This window comes from Barbus barbus (genome assembly GCF_936440315.1).
Source record: "Barbus barbus genome assembly, chromosome: 7".
NCBI lineage: Eukaryota > Metazoa > Chordata > Actinopteri > Cypriniformes > Cyprinidae > Barbus > Barbus barbus.
The window spans coordinates 4591478-4616883 of NC_136735.1; the positions used below are offsets into that span (position 1 = coordinate 4591478).

Sequence of the window (25406 nt, forward strand, 5' to 3'; positions counted from 1 at the left end):
GAAACAGGATATTTTTATGTTCCCAGAAACAACACTCAATATTTGGAGAACGTTCTTATAACAAAATTATGTTAGCTGGCATGTTATTGAGATGCACAGCTTCATCATAATTTATAGTTTTTCTCATAAACAGATATCAATAAATGCAATATATTATACGGTTATTGGAGCTTGTCCTCATTTTGGAAATGTCCAAGATCCTCCCCTTCCCAAACGTGTTGCCTAATCAACATGATGGGAGGAGGAGTGTAAGTGAGAGCAGTTTGGACTCTGAGGGTGGTGGAGGCAGGTATAAATCTGAGCTGCTGCAAGTTCACTGATGCTCACAGGAAGAGACACACAGACAGACAGGATGGACGTGAAGCTGCTGTTTCTGATTGTTGTTCTTCTCTCATCACCGCTTCTCACATTATGTCTCCCACTGTGAGTATCAAGCACACAGTTTGTTCATGGATTCACTAACAGATTTGTTTTCAAATGCTTTGATCTCCTCAGATATGCTATGTCAGCTCCTAATTTGCTGAGGGTGGGTTCCTCAGAGAATGTGTTTGTGGAGGCTCAGGATTACTCTGGAGGAGACCTGAAGGTGAAGATCATAGTTAAGAACCACCCCAAAAAAGACAGGGAGATACTGTCTAAATCAGTGACACTGACTGCAGCCAATAATTTCCAGTTCCTTGAAGATATAAAGGTGACGCCACTTTGACATACTTTTTGATTGTGTAGGCGTGTGTGTAAAATGCCTTTTAATTTATTCTAAATTGGCAGGGGACTAATTCAATTTCTGTCATTTAGATTCCTGATGATCAGAATTTCTTCTCTGATGATCCTCTGGAAAAGCAGTATGTGTATCTACAAGCTCAGTTTCCATCCACCACTCTGGAGAAAGTGGTCATGCTCTCATTCCAGTCTGGATATATATTTGTACAAACAGACAAACCCATCTACACCCCTGCTAGCACAGGTACAAATAAGTGTTTAAAAAAAAAGGGTTTATGAATTACATTGTGTATCAAATTATCTGAAGCTAAGTAAAAAAAAAAAAAAGCATAATATATGTTGGAATATAAGATATGCCATTAGACTGTTCTAGCCATTACTAGCCTAGTTATTGTGAACCACTTATGGTGTCATTTTAACAGATTTAACACACAAAAATAATAATTTCATTTTCTGCTTTGACCTCTTTTGCAGTTCAGTACAGGATTTTATCTTTGACACCCAACTTGAAACCACTCAGTCAGTCTGGAATCACAGTGGAAATCATGGTAAAAACTGTTGTTTCACACTCACACTCATTCATGATATTTAATCTGTATGAGCATCATTGCACTGCCGATCTCAGCAGTCCAGGTGTTAAAGCTTGATTTCTGTGTTTCTGAAGAATCCTCAAGGCATCACAGTTTCATCAGAGAAGATATATCCAGTCAAAGGGATGAAGTCTGGAAAATATGCCATTCCTGAGATTGCCAGGTGAGTAAACAATGTCAGGGCTGAAGCTATTCAACCTGATAACTTTTTTATTTGTTTTGTTTTAAGCGATTTGTCAGTGGATACGGCAAACTGTAGCTCTTAAGTTTAGATTTTCAAGCCATTTCCGTGCTATAGGCTTTGCTGGTCTAATTAGAAAGGTGTGGACAGCTGTTTTCACTCAAGTGGATTAGCCGTGCATTTAAAGGGGTCGGATGCAAAATTCACATTTACATGTTGTTTGAACATAAATGTGTGTTCGCAGTGTGTGTACACATCCACCCTATAATGATAAAAATCCACCCACTGTTTTTTTTTTTTTTAATTCCCTATAAATAATATCCCCTTTGTCAAATCAAGCCATTCCCAGCTTCTTGGCTGTGTGATGTCACACAAACCCAGGCTGCCCCCACGATAGTTGACTGCCACTGGTGTTTTACCTTAGACCCACCCTTAGAGTTAGTTGTAAAGAATCTACCATTGTGTCGACACCTGAGCAGGAGTAGACAATAATGACTCCTAAGTGACTGAAGTGGTCTGTTGTTGGATGCAATAATGAACTTAGCAGTCGTCATTTATTCCTGACTACCATTTCTTGCTACCATTGAGAAATTTTAACCAAAACATGTTATAGACTTTTCATTAAGACCCTAAAGAATCATATCAACTTGTGGAAAATGGGCATCCGATGACCCCTTTAAGTGGAGTAGGTTCGCTAGCATGGTAGCGTCAGCCCCAGGGTTCAGCCCTCCTCGTGTGAAGACCTACGTAAGTGTAAAGAACATGTGACTTTAATCAAGCAACGAAACAGACAACACAGTAGTATCTTTCCATTATTCTACTTCCATCCTCATCTTTTTCCACCACTTTCACCATGTGCTTCTAGTATATTCCTGTTGTCTATCAACGGAAATGCTCTCACACAACACGCAGGAGACGGTGCAGTTATGCTATCCTGTCAGCCAGCTGTCAACAAAGCTGACTTTATTCCAGCCTTTGTTACTCATTTAGATATAAGTCTTTTAGGCTTAACAGAGACTTGGATTAAACCTGAAGACACAGCAACCCCTGTTGCTCTTTCCAACAACTTCTCTTTCACCCATACCCCCCGTCAGGTTGGGAGAGGTGGGGGTACTGGTCTCCTCATTTCCAAAAGCTGGAACTAACTTCCATGCTCTTATAACTTCAACAACACTTCCTTTGAATTTCAGTTCACTTCCATTACAGTCACACTCCCTGTAAAATCCACATTGTAGTTATTTATCACCCTCCAATTCAGCTGGGCAACTTTCTAGATTAACTGGATATGCTACTGTGCTCATTCCCCGAGGATGGCAGCCCACTGGTGTGACTTCAACATTCACCTTGAGAGGCCATTTGCTGCTGACTTTCACTCTCTCCTAGCTTCTTTTGACCTTCGGCGGCCACAGGTACACACAAATCAGGTAACCAGCTTGACCTCATCTTTACACGCCATTGTATCACAGATAACATCTTGGCCAAATTCTTGCATGTTTCAAATCATGTCATTATTACTTTTAATCTACATCTACCTCTTTCCACACCACCAACCCCTCTGCCAGTTTCATTTAGACAAAATCCAAGGTCTCTTTCTCCTTCTCGACTTTCCTGGGATCATCTTCTCTTCCAATCCCCACACACTTATCATCATTAGATGTGAATTGTGCCACACAGCAAAACATCCAGGGTGAAATTAACTCTCCTGGGAGTACATGTGAGACCACACTCAAGAGTGTGAAAGTGTTAAAATAAGAGTGTTAAATTAACACTGAAGCAGTGTTAAAGTTAATGAGGTAATTAAGAGATTCATTGAGTGATGATTGACCATTATTGAAGACACCTGATGTTAACGAGCAGAATCACCAAAGAAGAAAATCACAACTTTTGTGTCACCATTATAGTGGTCAGTGTTTGCTTTAGTTGTGCTCTTGACCGTTACATTTTTAAAGTTAGATTTTGCTTTGCTGTTATAACAGAATTATAACAGACAGACAGACAAACAAGAAAAAGAAAAAAATATATAAGCATGTATAAATATATATATGTGTGTGTGTGTGTATTGTTTTTCCTAAATTGCTGAACTCCTTCAGAGCCAAATCTCTGATTTAGATAATTGTTGATTATAGCAGTCTTGTGATTCATTAGCATAGGATTACCAGCATTTTCCAATACAATCTGAGGGATTTCTTAAAGTTGTTTGTTCAAAAATCTTTGAAAAGAGTCTATTGTTTAGACACCCAAACATCAAGAATCAACCTGTGAATCTCAACAACGGTGACAATCAAAAAAGCATGTTGCAGTGCATTCTGGGTGCCACAAATCAATTCCATCCATGGCTCCCATGATGCATTGCGGCGTGAATAAATTATTAGCTGAATTTTCTTAGTAATTTCCTTTATTCTTACTATTATTCCTATTATTATTATATATATATTTGTATGTGACTTTTAGTAAAAGTTTGGCAATATAGACCAAATGATTGTTATGTAATAACATTACCAACATCACATGACCTCTTTTTTCCTTTTGTTTGTCTCTCTGCTGTAACTCAGTTACAGTATCCAAACAAAATCTAACTTTAAAAATATAAGGGTCAAGAGCACAACTAAAGCAAACACTGACCACTATAATGGTGACATAAAAGTTGTGATTTTCGTCTTTGGTGATTCTGCTCGTTAACATCAGGTGTCTTCAATACTGGTCAATCATCACTCAATGAATCTCTTAATTACCTCATTAACTTTAACTCTGCTTCAGTGTTAATTTAACACTCTTATTTTAACACTTTCACACTCTTGAGTGTGGTCTCACATGTACTCCCAGGAGAGTTAATTTCACTCTGGATTTTTTGCTGTGCACAGATACAGTACGTTATGTACTACCCTAACGAGCTGCCTAGACAATATCTGTCCTATTTCCTTCAGATCAGCACTGCTACTCCCTCCAACCCCTGGTTAACCAATGTCCTCTGTGAGCATTGGACTGAACTCAGGGTAGTGGAGAGAAAATGGCACCAATCAAAACACTCAGCTGATCTTATCAAGTATCAATCACTGCTATCTTCATCTTCCACCAAAGTTCACGCTGCCAAAACTACCTTCTTCCATAGCAAGATCAACAGCACATCAGACACACAAACTCTTCAAAACATTAAATACCATCCTTTGTCCCCCTCCACCTCCTTCCACCATATATTTAACTGCTGACAATTTTGCTAATTACTTTACTAACAAAACCACATCCATCAATAATCAGTTCTCGGCTCCACTCACTCCGGAACTCACAGCAAACACACACATAAATAACCATCTTCTCTCCTCCTTCTTGCAGAAGACAAAGTCTCTAAACTTTTCCTATGCAGCCACCCCACCACCTCTTGCATCCTGTTCATAGCAAAATCACTTGAACGCATTGTGTTCAACCAAGTGTCTTCATTCCTCTCACAGAACAACCTGCTGAACAATAACCAATCCGTATTTAAAAGTGGCCATTCAACTGAAACCGCCTTGCTTTCAGTCACTGAAGCGCTACGCAGTGCTTATAGTGCAATAGCTGAGTCCAAATCTTCAGTTCTTGTTTTGCTAGATATATCTGCTGCATTCGACATGATTAACCCTCAAATCCATCATTCAGTCCACCTTCTCATTGCTGGGCATCACCAGAACTGCACTCCACTGTTTTGAGTCTTACCTCACAGGTAGGTCCTTCAGGGTGTCTTGGGGAGGAGAGATATCCAAATCACATTAACTGGTTACTAGGTTTCTACAGGGACCAGTTCTTGGACCCCTCTCTTCCCATCATTCAGGCACATGTTTTTTCCTACCATTGCTATGCTGATGACATGCAGCTATACCTCTTATTTCAACCAGATGATCCAATCCCATCAAACAGAATTTTGTTATAAGAATATTCTCCAAATCTTCTGTGTTGGTTCTTGGAACATAAACAATGTCCAGTTTTCTTAACGTTAGCAGAGGTGGAAAGTAACGAATTACATTTACTCGCGTTACTGTAATTGAGTAGCTTTTTTGTGTACTTCTACTTTTTAAAGTAATATTTAAAATCTGTAATTTTACTTTTACTTAAGTACATTTTGTTTAAAGTATTGTACTTCGCTAAATTTTAAAACGCATTAATTACTGTAAAAAAACAAAACAAATTAGCTCCCTGGAAATTACTGTAGTAAATAATGGGCAGGAGAACAAACTGGCGCTAAAATCACAAGAAAGAAGCAGACGGACAAGACAGGCGTTATGGTGCAGACCCAGCTGAAAACCAAACCCGTCGTATTTAGCTGAAGTTGAACTCAAAGAAAGTGAAGTGAACCCCTGGCCATATTTATGCTCTATTATGCAGTGTAGGCTGTGTTTGCCTAGGGAGACCAAACTAGCAGTTTATAAAATCTCGACATCACCCCTTCGCAAGCATGTAGATGTAAAGTAAATACTTGCATCATTGCATTGGTGGTTAAACTGAAGCTTTGGCACTTTAGCAAAACTGGCGGTTTTTCACAAATTAGCCAAAATGACAGTGGTGCAGGGACACCACTGACAGTGGACAGTGGTGCGATAATATTGTAATTGTGGTTTTAACAATGTGCGATTTGACATTATCAGTATTAAGCCAAAAACCAAACAAAACACTCCTACCGTGTGTGAAGTCTAGTATATTAGACTAGTTTGTGCGCGCATTTAGAGTGTGTTCTTTCACTGCGTGATTCAGTCTGTTAAAATGCATTTAAAATGATCACCAAACTGAAGATAAAGGGGCATAAAATGTATATTTATATAATTTCATATAGTAAATCAATATCACACGAAGAGTGCAGTTTTTCTCCAAAAATCAGCATGATTAAATTTTTTTTTACAACAGTTCAATAAACAAGGAGTTAATTAAGAGACTTGCTTTTTAGACACCATATTGCCTGTTTTTGCTCTATTTCGACAACAAAAATAATCCCAAACACAGCCACAGCACTGTTTAACGTCTCTGAACAACATGAAGGTGTTTCATTCCTGAATGAATCAACTGTTTAAATGATTCGGTTCAGTCGCAATGACTCACTTATTAACATTAGGTGCGTTCGACTTGAAGCACGGCTACAGACGGTGGTCAACGAGAGTAGCCGCTTGCAGTCAGGGGCGGAGTTGAAAACGGAGTCGTCAAGTCGGACACTTCGGGGCTCTCGTAGTTTGCTGCATCTACCTCAGTCATGGCAGATCACGTGGCGTTTGCTTGCTTTATTGCAGACGAACTGGAAGATATAGAAATGCCATTATTGTTGTATGAAATTGAGCACAATGAGCAACAAAAGTGAGTAAAGGTTCAATGTAATAAATATTGTTTTAATAAACCTTTAAGATGTATGTAATATTTTGAAAGGGTGTCATCACGACAGAAACAAGTTTTAAGTAAATAAACAGAACATATTGAAAATTTGACTTGTGCAGTATGATTCATTATGTGTGTTTTTGCTACTGCAACTTCATAAAAACAATCTATGAAGATAATAATTGTATGTACTAAATGTGGTTTTCATTACAGATAAAAGTATTAGGATGTTACATATTTGTTTACTTATTTTACTATTTCTCCAGTTAGGTAAGCACATTTTAGTAAGACAAAACACCATGAACATTCATACGTGAACACCATGAACAGGCCTACGGATAAGCCCAATTTATTTGCCTTTCTATTATGATTTATACCAGCTTATGAAAGTGATCTGAATGTTGTATTAAGTTGACATCCAGCCAGAGTTGTTGGCAGTAATCGCATGCAAGTGAAGATGGATGAACCCAGCAACTAGACAATTAGTATCAATCAGAATCCATGATGACCACATTATATTAAAAGTCTGTAAGATTGACATTTGATTTATTCCATAACAAAATGATTATCTAAATAGGTTATGCAGCTTAATACTGTAAAGGGTCTGTATGAAAAAGGTCCAAAATAAACCTATGCACAAAACCTATATAAACGAATTAACAAAAAGGTGATTGCAGTAAAAATAATTGTAATCTTTTAATAAACATGATTTACGAGATGAAGATGACATGAAAAGTTAAATTATTTTTATTTTTTTGAAAGTCCGTATATGAGCATTAGTGGGACTGAAGTTGTCAGAATAAACCCGAAATACACGTCGTTGTTGTCATGTGGTGAATTTGGCCAATCGTGAAACAGCTGTGTCGTCATCAGCTCTCCCGCAGTCGCTCTGGAGAAATTGCGCCGGCTGAGTCAGCCGGCTGCTCTCGAAACGCTATCGCGGTACTTTGATGCCACACGTGACAGTGACGCGTGGTCGGCGCCGGTTCAAGTCGGACTAAATTTCTAACCGGCATGCACTGCTTCAAGTCAGCCGCCGATCGGTCTGCTAAGTGCTGCATGAAGTCGAACGCACCTAATGGCTTGGTGACACCTACTGGCGGTTTTAATTTCACATTTAAAGTATCTTTTGATTTTTTAAAATATAATATCAAATGAGTATTCAACATTTTATGTCTTATATATCAAAACATTATTTCTGCATTTGGTACTGCAGGTTAAATGCAGTCATGTCCTGCATTAAACAGTGTGTAAATACGTACATGTAAATTCCACTTCAGATGAAGCTTCTGTGTTTCCTCTACAATACATTGCAAAGATGAATTTTGTTGATATTGATTTAATTTGCCTGGTAACAGCCCAAATGTCTTGTTATTCTAAATAACTGATTCCTTTAATTAAAGACAACTAGTTTGACATTTACAGGCCTATCCCAGGGGTGTCAAACCCAGTTCCTGGAAAGCCGCAGCCCCGCTGAGTTTAGTTCCAACCCTGCTCCAACACCCATACCATATAGTTTTCAAATATGCCTAAATGATTAGATTAGTATAGATATAACCCTACTTAAACACAGCTGATCCAGTGTTTAATTAGGGTTATATCTATACTGTGTAGGGCTGTGGCCCTCCAGGAACTGAGTTTGACACCCTTGGCCTATCCCATTTTTGCATCTCATCTCAAGTAATTTTTTCATTCTAGGAAAGTTGATTTGTAACATTCCAAAAACATAAAAATATCCAGTTTCCTTAATATTAGCAGAATGTTATTTAAATGTTAGTATGATGTTCCTGAAACATTCTTTCAATAATTCAAACACCTGCTGTGAACAAGCACTGAAAGAAAGAGACATAAGAACTCTAACTACAACTTCCTTCTACGGAAGTTCAAAGCGCCCATGCATTATTATTTATTTTCCTTCTTGTTTTCTCGTGATCACGACTTAATTTTCTTGTGACCTCGACATGAGTTGTTCCCTGTCAATACTTCACTCGTACTGCGTCGTTAGACACTATGGGGAAAACTCCTTTTTCTCCTAGGACTGACGACTTTTTCAATCACGCAGTGTGACTGCACGGCCATTGGTTCGTGCAGTAAATAAAAACAAACCAATGGCTCGTCAGCGGGGCTGCACGAGCCTATGGCGGCAAAGCCCGCCAGAGCCCGCCAGAAAGGGCGGGGCATCTGGCTATATAAGCGGGCGCTTCGCCATTGGAAATCAGATCAATTCTTCTTCAGCAACGACGATCATCCCTTCACTGACACTCGGGACTGAAGAATCTCGCCGTAGAAACGCCTCGCTGCGGATAGATGCTGCCTTTTCCTCTGCGCCCTCTCGCTGTTCTGCCTGCTCTTCGAGCTGCTCCAGCGACCTGTGCAAATGCCAGCCTCATCCCCTGCGGCCACCCGGTGAGTTTAAAATCAAATTTCTCTGAAAGAGCAAATTTTAAGCGACGTTGTTGCAAATGTCGCACTGCGAGTGTGGCTCGGAGGAAGGAGCACTTAACTCGCGGAGCGGAGCTATCAGGCTTGAGTGATTGCACACCGGTTTATCTTGTGTGCTCACTTTAATCTGCTAGAGTGTGTTAACACGTGAGGTTCAGCGCCCCTCATCGTATTGAGCGGCACAATCCTTCTATACAGATCTTACAATACTGCGCTGATTGGCCCCACCTTACTTTCACTGGCTTTCACTCTCAGGCTCGAGTGATTTTTGCGTGCCGGCATAGTCCCGCGTGTTTCACTCTGCACATAGCGCTTTGATCTGCCGGTGTGTTTACACTAAGGATTAGCGCCTCTTGCAGCTCATTGATCTGCTAGCGCTACTTTCACTATTAAGCTGTCCTTGCTGCGCTCGCGGTTATCCTTCTTCAACGAAGTTGGCAACGCCTCCTCTGCTCTCGTGTTTCTCCTCTCCCAGTTACCTCGGAGAAGAAATATCAAATTGCGGCTTTGAGCATTCAAGCTTGAGTGAATTTACGCTGGCCAAAGACACGTGTTTCACTCTCCATACAGCTTTGATCTGACAGCATGACAGTCTGTGTCTTGCCCTGCCTCCTCTCGTCTGCTACAAACGGATCTGATGGGATGCGTGCATCAGTTTTTGATCTGCCAGGGTGTTTACACACAAAGATCATCTCACAAATTCGCCCAGAGGTCTGGATCTTTTACGTTTACATTTACATTTAGTCATTTGGCAGACGCTTTTATCCAAAGCGACTTACAATTGGGGAATACACAAAGCGATTAATCTTTAAGAGGCAATCAGACAGAGGAAGTGCTTTTAACACCAAGTCTCAGTCATTGTTCAACTAAGTACAAGCTAGTAAGCGGAGAGAAAGATAGAGGGAAAGAGTTTTTTTTTTTTTTTTTTTTGAGTTTAGGATGAATTCAAGTACTGCCGAAAGAGATGAGTTTTCAGTTGTTGCTTGAAGATTGCCAGGGATCCGGCGTTCCGGATAGGGGTGGGACGATTATTCCACCAGTCAGGAACGGTGAACGAGAATGTTCTGGAGAGTGATTTTGAGCCTCTCTGTGATGGTACCACAAGGCATCGCTCACTAGCAGATCTCAAACTTCTGGAGGGGATGTAGGTTCGTAATAGTGAGTGGAAGTAGGAGGGTGCTCTGCCTGTGGTAGTTCTGTACGCAAGCATCAGTGTCTTGAACTGGATGCGAGCTGCCACTGGTAGCCAGTGCAAGGAGATGAAGAGAGGTGTAACATGCGCTCTTTTGGGCTCGTTGAAGATCAGTCGTGCCGCTGCATTCTGAATCATTTGTAGAGGTTTGATTGTGTTTGATGGCAGACCAGCCAGAAGAGCATTGCAGTAGTCCAGTCTAGAAACAACAAGGGCCTGGACAAGAAGTTGCGCAACATGCTCTGTCAGAAAGGGCCTGATCTTTCTGATGTTGTGTAGTGCAAACCTGCAGGATCGAGCAGTCTTTGCAATGTGCTCTTTGAAGGTCAGCTGGTCATCAAAGATTACACCAAGATTTCTGACCGAAGTTGATGGGGTAATCATTGATGAGCCTAACTGAATCGTGAAGTCATGCCGTAGAGTCGGAGTGGCAGGGAAGACCAGAAGTCCCGTCTTTGCCAGGTTGAGCTGTAGGTGATGTTCTTTCATCCACGCCGAGATGTCCGCCAGGCAGCCTGAGATCCGTGCAGCTACCGTTGGGTCATCTGGTTGAAAAGAGAGATAGAGCTGTGTGTCATCGGCATAGCAGTGATAGGAGAAGCCATGTGCACCCAGCGATGTAGTGTATGTGGAGAAGAGGAGGGGTCTAAGAACCGATCCCCGAGGAACTCCAGTGACCAGTTGATGTGGTTTGGATACCTCCCCTCCCCAGGCCACCCTGAAGGATCTACCGGTGAGATAGGATTCAAACCAGCGGAGAGGAATCCCAGTGATGCCCAGTGATGAGAGTGTAGACAGGAGAATCTGATGATTGACAGTGTCAAAAGCAGCAGAAAGATCCAGCAGAATGAGGACTGACGATTTGGAATCAGCCTTTGCCATTCGCAGGGCTTCAGTGACTGAGAGTAGCGCAGTCTCTGATGAATGGCCACTCCTGAAGCCTGACTGTTTAGCATCCAGTTTGTTGTACTGTGAAAGAAACTGTGAGAGCTGGTTGAAGACAACTCGTTCGAGTGTTTTCCCTATGAATGGAAGGAGAAAGACAGGTCTGTAGTTATCTAAAAGAGAAGTGTTTAATGTAGGTTTTTTGATCAGTGGGGTTACCTGAGCCTGCTTGAATGCTGTGGGGAAGATGCCTGTGAGGAGAGATGTGTTAATAATGTGTGTGAGTGCCGGTAAGAGTGTGGGAGAAATTGTTTGGAGAAGGTGTGAGGGGATTGGGTCGAGAGGACATGTTGTAGGATGGCTGGAGAGGAGAAGTTTGGATACCTCTGCCTCGGTGAGGGGACAGAAGGAGAAGATGGGAGTTAGAGCAGTGGATGTGGTTGATTGGAGGTCCTGTGGAGTTGAGAACTGGTTACTGATTGTTCTAGTTTTGTCTGTGAAAAAAGAGGCAAAGTTATCAGCGGTTATCAAAGTGGTGGGAGGTGGAGGAGGGGGACAGAGGAGAGAATTAAATGTTCTGAAGAGATTACGCATGTCTGGAGCGCTGGTGATCTTGTTGTGGAAATGTGAGGATTTGGCAGTGTGGACTTCAGTAGAGAAAGATGAAAGCAAAGACTGATACCTACTCAGGTCCGATGGATCGTTTGATTTGTGCCATTTTCTCTCTGCCGCTCTGAGTTTGGTCCGATTCTCACGAAGAACATCGGATAACCAGGGGTTCACAGTCGCTGTTGCCGGCTTCTGATCAGCCCTGCCAATAAGGTAGGACTGCTAATAGCTCAAGACAAAACTAACACTTTGCACAATCACACAGGCTCGTTCTCAGCTGAGGCGCAAATTATTCTAATTACCAGTAAGTGCAATCAAACAGAAAAACCAACGAAAATGCAGAGTAGAAATAGGTAGGAAACGAACTATTCCTTCCTAGTAGCAGGTAAATAATTTAAACAATAGAACTGCAAGACCAAGTTATTCAAAACACTTACGCGAGCTGTCGTCCGTCTCTTCTAGTGACTAATCGGCTTTCCCAACCTTTTTGCTGGATCTGAAAGACACTTACTTTCACATCCAGATAGCCCCCCCATCACAGACGATTCTTGAGATTCGCCTTCGAGGGAGTGGCTTATCAATACACGGTCCTGCCCTTTGGGCTGGCTCTAGCTCCCCACACTTTTACGAAGTGCATAGACGCGGCTCTCGAACGCCTTTTCGAGATGGCTAAACGCCTCTTAGTATGGGCACATCTCAACCTGCGTTCACTGAGAGCAGCTCATGTGCCCGGCGTGCTGAACCAAGGAGCGGATATGCTCTCTCTAACAACGTTCCCTCCGAGGAGTGGATGCTCCACCCACAGACGGTTCATTTACTCAGTCAGTAGACTGACTTTTATTCATTAGATGAACTAAAGTTTTTAAGTTCTGGTTGCTAGTTGAGTTAACTTAAAGTTGAGTGTGATAGGTTACCTAATTTTTTTTGAGTTAGGTCAACTTTTTTTTTTTTTTTTTTTTTACAGTGTGAATATTTGGAGAACATTCTTATAACATTTTGTTAGCTGGGATGGTACCTGCTCTGATCTCAGAATGCCTGGCGGACATCTCGGCATGGATGAAAGAACATCACCTGCAACTCAACCTGGCAAGGACAGAGCTTCTCTTATTCCCAGCCACCCCATCAGTACAGCACAAGTTCACTATTCAACTGGGCTCATCAACGATAATCCCATTGAGTTTGGCCAGGAATCTTGGGGTGATCCTTGATGATCAGATGACCTTTAATGGTCATATTGCAAAAACAGTACGATCATGCAGGTTTGCACTACACAATGTCAGGAAGATCAGACCCTTCCTAACAGAGCATGCGACCCAGTTTCTCATCCAGGCCCTTCTCATTTCTAGGCTGGACTATTGCAATGCTCTTCTGGCTGGACTTCCAACATGTGCAATCAGACCTCTGCAAATTATTCAAAATGCAGCAGCACGTCTTGTTTTCAATGAGCCCAAGAGGACTCATGTCACACCACTTCTCATCTCTCTGCACTGGCTACCAGTCGCGACTCGCATCAAGTTCAATTGGCCATGGGCCAACCTCCTACCTCCGCTCTCTCCTAAGTGTCTACATCCTCTCCAGAAGCCTGCGGTTGGAAAAGAAGCGGCTCGTGGTCCCATTGCAGAGAGGTACAAAATCACTCTCCAGGACATTCTCTATCACTGTACCCTGTTGGTGGAATGACCTACTTAACTCCATAAAGACAGTCAAATCCTTCACAATCTTCAAGAAACAACTGAAAACTCATATTTTCTGTGAGCATCTAACTGCTTCCTCATAATATTAATAACAAATTATATTCCTTCACTTTTTCTGTTCTCTTACTATCCTTTTCCCTTCCTGACCTAGCTTTTACTATTTGAACCATGACTGAAACCTTGTATAACAGACACTTCTCGTGTTTATTGCCATCTTATGGTAAATCGTAATTCCTCAATTGTAAGTCGTTTTGGATAAAAGCGTCAGCCAAATTAATAAATGTAAAATGTAAATGTTTTTGTATATGGTGTCTGCTTTGGGACAATATATAATCATTTATCAATAAACAGCAGCAAAACCCTATTTGTGGTCTGTTATCGCCTGTTTGAAAGTGAAAGTGAAAGTGAAGTGACATTCAGCCAAGTATGGTGACCCATACTCGGAATTGGTGCTCTGCATTTAACCCATCCAACGTGCACACATACAGCAGTGAACACACACACACACACACACACACACACACACACACACACACACCGTGAACACACACCCGGAGCAGTGGGCAGCCATTTATGCTGCAGCGCCCAGGGAGCAGTTGGGGGTTCGGTGCCATGCTCAGTCGTGGTATTGAGGGTGGAGAGAGCGCTGGACATTCACTCCCCCCACCTACAATCCCTGCCGGCCGGGGACTCGAACCCGCAACCTTTGGATTACAAGGCCGACTCTCTAACCATTAGGCCACGACTTCCCTTAAATGTCATGAAATCAGACTTCCCTTAAATGTCATGAAATCAGACATGTGCATGATTCTGTTTGTTTCAGTCCTGGGATCTGGAAATTGGTCACACTGTTCTCAAACACTCCTCAGAAGAAGTTTACTGCAGACTTTGAGGTCAAAGAATATGGTAAGAACTGTGTCAACAAACTCTTGTTGTGTAAAGATATGATAAATCAAAAAAAATATGTTTATTTATGTGTGTGTCTGGTTTGGTTTCAGTGCTTCCGACATTTGAAGTGAAATTAAAGCCCAGTAAATCATTCTTCTATGTGGGTGATGAGAGTCTGACAGTCGACATTGAAGCCAAGTAAGACAAAATATGTTCTGCTTCATTGTATTGAAAATTAATGCACAGGGTCAATGCTTTGATTTACTATAGATTTATATGTAAACCACAAAATAATGTACTATGACCCAAAAACAAAAAACAAAAACTTATCTTTTTCTTAAAGTTATTTTTTGAGTTGTGTTTAATTCTCTGTTGTACTGGTAGTATTAATATTGTTTCTATTGTATCAGTCACTTCCCAGTAGATCTGGGGCTGATAGATTTTCCCAGTAGATTTTTCTCTTAAAACCTATCCACAAAGCTGCTGAGACAAACTTTTACTAATGAATAGAGAGAAGTCTTAAGCTGAGATAAAGGGCGGGGTTGACCTCATTGCTATGGATAATGTCAGCATGCTTACTAACTATGCACACAGTGATTGGCTGATAGGGGATGGGGTCTCTGTCAGATATTTATTTATAGAAATATTATCAGAGGTGGGTAGTCCAGGGGCCAAAGAGTAAAAGTCCTGCCATATTTTTGTTCCACCTATGAACTCAGCAGCTGATTTCACCAGAGGAGGAACCAAGTCATTCCTTTCAAGTCACAAGCAAGTCTTCAAGTTAAATACCAATATCAAAATTTATACTGTTGATAAACGATATAAAAACAGAGTTCACATAGGGCTAAATGTGTAGCATTTTAATAAAACTGCTAACGTTACAGCAGCAGGGAATATGAACGTGCATGAGTTATTTAATTTAATCTGTGTTATTTTAATGTTTCGTTTTTTTACCTAAAACATAACGTTAGAGATACAGATGTTGATCTGTCAGCATTCAAGCATTTCAGTGAGCTTAAATAGATCACCCTTTACAGCAGATTTAGTTCACAAACAACCCAGCAGGCACCGGACGTCAATATAACGTCAGATTGACGTTGGACCCCAATGTCGGAGAGACGTTGAATTTTGGTTAAAAATGAAAATCGGGTTGGCGTCAGAACGCAAAGTCAGATTCACTGTAAAAAAAAAAAAAAAAGTTGACCTAACCTATCACACTCAACTTTTTAAGTTAACTCAACTAGCAACCAACAACTTAAAAATTTTAGTTCATCTATTGAATAAAAGTCAGTCTACTGAGTGTTAAACAGATAACAGATTTGTCAGAGAAACCAAAAATGTTTTAGCAACACTAATCTTTTTTTTTTTTTTTTTTTTTTTTTAACAATACTCTTTCTTTTAGACTTATATTTATTTTCAAAATTTTCTACTTACTGTGGGTAGCATTTGCCTCTTAAAACTAAAAGCAACCATTCATACTAACAAACTAATGTATTAACCAAGTTTTAATGAGATGCAAATATACAGTACCTCAGCACACGATTCTCAAACATAGTGAAGATCAACACATGTTAAATCAGTAAAAATATGAACTCTGATCCACATGACAGCTAACTGAAAGTAACACCTGCAGCAGCTACATAAATTAGGTCAGCAAAATATAAAACAATGATAATATTTTAATAATAATTAACATAAAATGTTTTCAAGCTGCAATGCATGCTGGGAACTTGTGCAATGTTGTTCAATGTAAAATTATTTAAGATGACTCGATTAGAAAGCTCTGACAGACTTTTACTCATTAGATGAACTAAAGTTTTTAAGTTTTGGTTGCTAGTTGAGTTAACTTAAAAAGTTGAGTGTGTTAGGTTGCCTTATTTTTTTGAGTTAGGTCAACTTTTTTCTTTTTACAATGTTGGTGTCAGAACCCAACGTTGGACAGACGTTGCATTTTGGTTAGTTAATGCCAAAACCTAAAAATAACTGAGGATCAACGTCAAATGATGTTAGAATTTGACGATGTGTGAACGTTACTATTATGACGTCTAGGCGACGTTGGGTTTTGGTTGCCATACCTGACGACTATATATCAGTATTTGACATCAATGTGACATTGGCTTGAGATGTTGGTTCGACGTTGGATTTTGGTTACTTCACAACACAACCTAAAAACCACAAAATATCAACGTCAACTGACGTCGGTCTTGGACGTCAAATAAAGTTGTCATTAGACGTTGGCTTGATGTTGAATTTTGGTCACCTGACGTCGCGAACTAAATCTAACCTAATATTAACGTCATATAACGTTGTATGCCTGCTGGGAACTGACAGTTTTGACCTTTTCGTAGCATCAGTCGTGCGCGCTCACAAGATCTCCCGGTTCTTTCTTGTGAGTTCAGTTCACTGGAGACTCGCTCTGAATGGATCATTTGAATCAGTGAGTTGTCGGCTCGAGAACAGCTGCAATCGAGATCATTCCAATTCGTGAATGAATCGTTTGGTGTGATTTGCAAACCAATTTAACAGGTTCATTGAAAATAATCTGTTTGTTCATGAATCAGACACAGCTTCTGCGTCTCGGAGCAAGTGATATATCATAAGGAGTAACAATATGTTTTATGAAATGTAATGAAGTAAAAAGTATGAGTTGGAATGTAGTGAAGAAAAAGTAAAAGTTACTCAAAATAAAACTACTCCAGGGCCCGTATTCATAAAGATTCTAAGAATCTTCTCAGAGAGCTCCTATTTTAACTTAAAAATGTCTAACTAGGAGTCAGGACCAATCTAAGAGCAATTCTGAGCAAGGATAAGACAACTTTTATCTTAGTGAGGAGGTGGGGCTGACCCCGTTGCTAGGAATGACACAGTCTTTTGAAGACTGTGATTGGTTGGTTGTCAAGAAGGAAATAAAAGAGCGCTTTTAAGAGTAGGGTATATTATAAGCCTTCACTTTGAAATTACAGGCGTAATTTGTCCTGTTTTACCGTTCTCTCTCTCTCGCTCACACACACACACACACACACACACACACACACACATATAATATATATGTATATATATTCTTTATATTTTATTTACCATGCTGTCATACTGTGTTTTATAGCAAATGAACAGAGACATAGCCTAATAAGTGCTGTAACAGACCCAAATCATCACTGCTGCATAGTTGCATTTTTCAGTTGCCAATTATGTTAATGTAGTGATTACATCCTTTTCTGGCGCTATGGCATTTCAGCGCGGTGTCGGAGATGTTAGCGTGTCTTTAATAAGATCGGTCACAAACATGATCCCTGCACGATCTAATGTGTATCGTCTTATTAACTCACTGTCATGCATTGTGTGCAACACATTTCTTCTCCCTCTTCGTTTCGTCCATTTTCTCCGGTGCTAAAGAAACTCTTAAGCCCCTTAAAAGTCCTCGTCCGTACTCCTAACAATTTTGGACCTTAAGACCTCTTTTAAGAGTTAAGATGCTTTATGAATTACTTTTTTCTTTACTAGGATCCAGAGGTGGGTATCAAGTCTTCAAATCAAGTCTTCAAGTCATATCCCAAGTCCTCAAAGAGTTAAAGTTAATGAGATAATTAAGTGACTAATTAAATGATGATTGTGCATTAGTGATGAACACCTGCTGTTATTGAGAATTACAGAGAATCAGATGTTGATGTTTTATTGGTTAAAATGATGCCACCATCATGGAGATCAGTGTTTGCTTTAGTTGGGCTCTTGGCCCTTGACTCCTGCACTGTAAAAAATTATTCACTGTATTTGTTTCAAAATGTTACAAGCAATATTAATAATAAAATTAACACTTTAGAATTAATTAGAATTAATCAAATGAGATGTTTATATTAACCATTCAAAATGAGTAAACTATCATGAAAAAATTAAGTAAAATTTAAACAAAAATATTGGTTTCATTGTACAAAAAAACCGCACTATGCTAATGAAAACTATATTATGCACGCCAGGCCAGTAGTTGGCGATCAAGAAACACCCTGCAAAAACATTATAAGCATGTTGTTTACTAGGAGATGATACAGGCATTGTGTTCAAAAGCTTGTTTTCAGGCCCCCAAAACAGTTATTGAAGACACCTGATGTTAACAAACAGAGTCGCTGAAGGAGAAAATCTTAATTTTTATGTCACCATTACAGTGGTCAGTGTTTGCAGTAGTTGGGTTTTTGACTCTTAACTTTTTAACATTAAGTCTATTTTTTGGTCTATTTACACAAGTCATATAATGGTCACGTTAAACCATAACCTAAACCAACTGGTTGCCTTTTCTCTCAGCTTGTCTAGCTGTGAAAAAACAGTTACAGGAGCCAAACAAAGCTTATTGTTATAAAGTCAAGAGCACTACTAAAGTAAACACTGACCACTATAATGGTGACATAAAAATTAAGATTTTCTCGTTCAGCGATTCTGTTTGTTAACATCAGGGGCCTGTTTCAATAAGGAGGTTCAACCAACTCTGAGTTAAAACTTGAACTCTGAGTTGACTTACCCTGAGATGGGAAACTCTGAGTTTTCGGTTACAGAACAGCTGAAATTAGTTAGTTCAATCAACTCTGAGTTGACTGACTCTGAGTTAAGCGCGTGCACCACGACTATGAAAAGTCATGATCAGCGGAGCGCCGAAATTACGATTCACCATGGCAACAGCTCCCGCCAAAAAGACGTCAGCGTGCGTACCTCCGTCAATGCGTAACATTAATTCTTAATAACAGTCTATAACTTAATAACTGTTATAATATCTGAGGTGAAAACTGTAAATTATTGAACTAATATTCATTTTAATGGTATCCCATGGCCACAAAAAAAAAAAAAAAAGACAAATAAACAAGAACGTGGCAGCAGCTAAAAATGAAGTATAAAAACACAATTGAATCAAGGTAAAGCTTTAAACATGAAAGGTTCATGGGTGTGGGCTAAATGACTTTTTTACAGACATTTGACATTAAATATCATTCAGTGTCTATTTCAATGCGCTGCAGCTTTTTCCACATAGTCTAGCACTCTTTTCACATAATTAAATATTCTCTAATCCAACCGGTTACATTTCTTAATTAGAGTAATAAAATTAACTACTGACAAGAAGGCAGAGGGAGAACCTGGACCAGCACCACTGACAGATGAAGAGGAGATGGTCAAGTATTGGAAGATTTCTAAAATCCAAAAGTAAAAGTAATAACTTTTGCTTTTGTATTAGGAAATAAAGATGACCAAAAAATTGTAATAATTTGCTTATTTAACAGCTGTAGTGGTGGTTATGGCTCGTACTACCCATCCATCTGGCATCCTTCCATTTCATACAGTAATCATGCTTGTCATCAATGCATCCAACCACACTGGAAATCCTGAAGGAAATTCTGATTATTTCAGGTTACTTCCACAGGTCACAGAAAGATGTTATCAAGTGAACATCATTTATCAGATTAGCCTCATTTAAACCCATTGCTACACCATTGACCTACAGTCCTGTGATACTCCTCTTTGACGGATTTGTGCCCAGGAAACAATTCCCAGAAAGAGCGTGAGAGCGATGCACACTTTACTTAAAATCTGCATATCTTATAATGTGCTCTGCATCTCTGATGTTTAAAAGAAAACTACCATTTAAAATGGTACCGCTCAAATAAATATGCACATGAGTACGGTGTAAAAAAACATATAATAACAAATAATAGGCTATAAGGTATTTAGTCTTGTTTCCATGAAGGAAAAAAAAATTAAAATATTATTTTATTTTCCAAATTATCTGGCAATGGGGTAAGAAATTAAAATTAGCCTATTCTTGTTTCCGTTTGCATTAAGATTATTTTTCTTACACTCTGTAGAACAATTTTATATTTTAACAAGACTAAATATCTAAAAAAAATGTTTTCATGTATAGAAAATGCATCTTAACTTAAATTTTAAATGTTTGTACTTGAAATAAGACAAACATACTCAGTAAGAAAAGCAATTTTGCGGCGTGAATGAATGAATGAGGTATTAAAACATCGCTTACACTTTAAAAAGGGGGAGGAGACCGAAAGAAACTCTGGGTTTACCAAAGAAAACCTGCTCCCGACCAGGTTAGGTTCACAGAGTAAGTTGCCATGGTAACTGACTCTGAGTATAAGTTACCTCTCTTTCAGAAACGGGCTTGACTTACTCTGCTTTCTCAGGTTTAACATACCTCCCATTCTGAAACCGAAAACCCAGAGTTTCCCTCATTTCAGGGTTAACATACTCCGAGTTTTCACTTAACCTCCTTTCTGAAACGGGCCCCAGGTGTCTTCAATAACTCTGTTTTGGGGGCCTGAAAACACACGCTTTTGAACACAATGCCTGTATCATCTCCAAGTAAACAACAAAAATGTTGATGTCATGTGCATGCGTATTACATTTTTGCGAGTTGTTTCTTGATCGCAACTACTGGCCTGGCATGCGTATAGTATGCTTTAGCAGAGTGTTTCAAGTTTTGTTTTTTTTCCAATAAAACCAATATTTTTGTTTAAATTTTACTTAATTTTTTCATGCTATTTTACTCATTTTGAATGGTTAAGTGTAAGCATCTCATTTGATTAATTCTAACTAATTCTAATGTATTAATTTAATTATTAATATTGTGTGTAATATTTTGAAACACTTTTATTGAGTAAATATAGTGAATCATTTTTTACAGTGTGTGTTAGATATCTCTCTGTAGCAATACATGTGTTGTTGTAAAGCAGAGAGGTCAGTGCTATAATCAAAATGAATATCGTTTAATTTATATGTTAAAATTTTTCATAATAAATCCTGTAAAATAACAGCATGCAAAGAAAGTGTTGCTCTAATAGTTATAGTCAGTGAATTTCAAACATATCTGCTGCATATAAAATATTGAACTTCATTTCTACTTAAACACACACGGAAATCAAGAACCAGCATATGAATCTCAACAATGGTGACAATCAACAAAATGCTTCATGCTGCAATGCATGCTGGGTAACACCATTGTAAAAACTCCCATAGCGCTCTGTAGTATGAAAAATTGTCACCACTGTTGAGGATCGTATGATAAATGTTCATGTATAAAAGCCTGAGCCAAAAAAAATAAAAATTTCCCCCTTCCCAATACTAAAGCACTACTGTGGTTTTGTTTGTTTAGTAGTTCTTTATTTTTTTTGCTGTTCAGTAGCACTTGAATGTCGATCAATAAACCAAAAAGAAACACCAGTTCATGATGTTTGTTCATCATGAGTTATAAGCAGAAAGTGTAAGTTCATCTGTTAAGGTTTGATCCAGCATTGCACAAACGATTGCTGTGAAACAAATTGCTTTGAATTAGTAAAAGGGTCAAGAGACCAACTAAAACAAACCTAGACCACAATTATGGTGGCATCCTGTGTGTTTTTTTTGTTTTGTTTTTCAGTTGATTCCATCCAAGGCTGTGACTGAAGATATTTGTAGTTCTTAGGTGCATTCGACTTGAAGCGGCGCTGCGCAGAATGACATCAAAGTACCACGAGAGTGATAAGAGAGCAGACTGATCCTTAAGCTTTCGAATCGCTCTCGCGGTACTTTGATGTCATACACTGATCATTCTGCACAGTGCCGCTTCAAGTCGAACACACCTTATGTGTTCCTCTTTTCTTCAGTGATGTAGATTGTTAACAGCAGGTGTTCATCACTAATGCACAATCATCATTTAATTAGTCACTTAATTATCTCATTAACTTTAACTCTTTGAGGACTTGAGATATGATTTGATGACTTGATTTGACTTGAAAGTCCCACCTCTGCTATTAATAAACTAGTGTTTTCTGAGTCCGTGTCTGCTGCAAAGATGAAGCTTCTTTAAATACAGCCAGATGTTCTCCTCAAATCTCATTGTTTTTTATGGGTCTCATGAGATAAGACGATTGTCCTCTAGACAGGGAGGTGTCAGTAGGCTTGGTCAATTTTATGACTCGCACATGTTCAAGAGGAGAATGGTCCGTGTACGTTTTGATAGTTTGTTTTCCAATTTGAAACGAAATAAGCAGAAACGAGAAAACGGCACCTTTATTCGTTTTTTCGTTTTTTTTAAAAAAACGAAAAAACGAGATTTCGGCTTGATTTTTCGTTTTTTAGTTCAGAGGCATAAAACGAATAAATGACTTCCAAATTCGTTTCCACATGTGGGCGGTCCTTAGACGCCCCCTTCCGCCGATTGGTCAAGCAAATCTGAGCATGTGACGTCATCAGTAGTCGCTCCGGTCTGTTCAACAAAATAATAGTCCTCTAACGTTACTATGGCTACCGATTCTTAAACTGTACAGGGCAGGTCCTGTTGGGCTTTCCTCTGTGCAACTTTACGCGTTTCACAGAAATCTTTACATCAGAAATATTAAATATTAGTCTGCCACCAGCCCGTTTTATTTAGCTGTGCAGAGTTAAATCTGTGTGGTGAAGCTGCGCTAGACAGCGCCGAGCGAGAGAGGATCACTGACCAGTGTTCAGTCAGCAGTCAGAACTTGGGCACCGATGATGGTGAAATACATTTTTACTGAAAATGACCCGCGAGTATGATTGACAGGACGATAGCGGAGGCAATTAAAAGCACAATATAACTTCTGTTAACAAAAACATATATATTTTTTTTTAATATAAGTGGCTTTGTCTTTGTTTTAATCAAATAATTGTGAACCACAAACCGAGCCTTCGTTTTAAAGGGCGATTTCCAAATATATTTTATTTATTTGTTATAATATGGGTATTTTATGTCACCCGTCTTATTAGTTTGATTATACTAGGCTATACGGGAGTTTTTTATTGTACTATTTTACTGTTGTTTTTTAATTAACAATATATCATAACAACTTATAAAGATCAAAATCTACAGAAGAGATTAACAAATAACATTGGTGTTGTCATAAGTTAACTAATCAATGGGAAAATTTCCTCACCGGCACAACCCTATTCTTAATGTTGGCTACATGTTACAGATTTAATGTTGAGCACATAATGTTAAAGGCTTCTTAAATACCATTACACTCGGTTGAAGAGTCAAGAAGGTTGTTAAATTTACTGTAGATTTCAATCTGTCATTGGTTGGTGACCCGGTGTAATTATAATAGCATAAATAAAAACAAATACACGTAATAGGCTTTGTATGCCAATAGGCAAAACACATCTGCTTTTCCTCTAGATCACTTTACTATGGAAGCCTATGGAAGCCCGTTTCCGCCCATGAATAAAAAATAAAACAAGGTAATTGCGACTTTTTATCTCACAATTCGGACTTTTTTTCTCGCAATTCTGACTTTATAATTCGCAATTCTGAGATATAAACTCGCAATTCTGACTTTATAACTCGCAATTCTGATATATTATAGGCCTGTAGTCTATATGAAGAGTTCAGATGCAAAAGCCTCTAAGTGCCATCTGAAATGTTCTTCTAAAATGAGCATTTTTCTCAGGTACAGGTTCTTTTCATTGTCATTAAAGTAAAATAACTGAATATAAACGAAAAATACTAATTTTAGAAGAAAATTGCAGATGGCATTTACGCTTTTGCATCTGAATTCTTCATATATAATTGACTAAATAATTTTCATTTATTTATCATTTATTTATAATTTTCATTGGGGATGTCTTGCTTGGTCGATATCTTACAACATTAAATACAGGAGATAAGATAATTCTATAGCAAGAACATAGAGATGAAAGCGCGCTTTATGCGAGAGTGAAGGAAATCCACCTGCGTGCATTCATATATATCCACTCTCGTGTTACAATAATACGCGCTTTACTTGACCGCTGTTATTAAAATAACGTGATAGAAGCTGCCTCAAACTCAGAACTATAAAGAAATGAAGAATGTTGTGTCTGAAAGCCCGGCGGTAATAGGCTACTGTCCAACCGCGAGCGCAAAACACAGAAATAAAGAATAATGAGTCATTTTTATGTTTGTTCAAAAATCATATTCGGACGCAACATTCATCTAGTTCATTATATAGTTCAAATATAGCAAATTGAACAAAGTACTGCAAAGCCTTACACGGAGAGTGGTTTGCTATGGTGCGAGAAAGTCAGAGTTGTGAGATATAAACTCGCAATTGTGAGAAAAAAAAGTCAGAATTCTGAGAAAAAAAGTCAGAATTGCGAGTTTATATCTCAGAATTGCGAGTTATAAAGTCAGAATTGCGAGTTTATATCTCAGAATTGCGAGTTATAAAGTCAGAATTGCGAGTTTATATCTCAGAATTGCGAGTTATAAAGTCAGAATTGCGAGTTTATATCTCAGAATTGCGAGTTATAAAGTCAGAATTGCGAGTTTATATCTCAGAATTGCGAGTTATAAAGTCAGAATTGCGAGTTTATATCTCAGAATTGCGAGTTTATATCTCAGAATTGCGAGTTATAAAGTCAGAATTGCGAGTTATAAAGTCAGAATTGCGAGAAAAAAAGTCCGAATTGTGAGATAAAAAGTCGCAATTACCTTGTTTTATTTTTTATTCATGGGCGGAAACGGGCTTCCATAGGCTTCCATAGTAAAGTGATCTAGAGGAAAAGCAGATGTGTTTTGCCTATTGGCATACAAAGCCTATTACGTGTATTTGTTTTTATTTATGCTATTATAATTGCACCGGGTCACCAACCAATGACAGATTGAAATCTACAGTAAATTTAACAACCTTCTTGACTCTTCAACCGAGTGTAATGGTATTTAAGAAGCCTTTAACATTATGTGCTCAACATTAAATCTGTAACATGTAGCCAACATTAAGAATAGGGTTGTGCCGGTGAGGAAATTTTCCCATTGATTAGTTAACTTATGACAACACCAATGTTATTTGTTAATCTCTTCTGTAGATTTTGATCTTTATAAGTTGTTATGATATATTGTTAATTAAAAA

General features: G+C 38.9%; 1 protein-coding gene across 1 annotated transcript in view; it reads left to right on the forward strand.

Moving 5' to 3' along the window:
- The first annotated feature begins 276 nt into the window (after positions 1-276).
- The window catches only part of LOC306872965 (complement C3-like), a 74195-nt gene continuing 49065 nt past the window's right edge, over positions 277-25406 (forward strand). The window contains exons 1-7 of the mRNA XM_079421937.1: positions 277-423; positions 496-691; positions 796-964; positions 1195-1268; positions 1385-1473; positions 14468-14550; positions 14643-14730. Of these exons, the coding sequence (XP_079278063.1) occupies positions 320-423; positions 496-691; positions 796-964; positions 1195-1268; positions 1385-1473; positions 14468-14550; positions 14643-14730 (803 nt within the window). The 5' untranslated portion in view covers positions 277-319. The remainder of the gene's footprint in view (positions 424-495; positions 692-795; positions 965-1194; positions 1269-1384; positions 1474-14467; positions 14551-14642; positions 14731-25406) is intronic.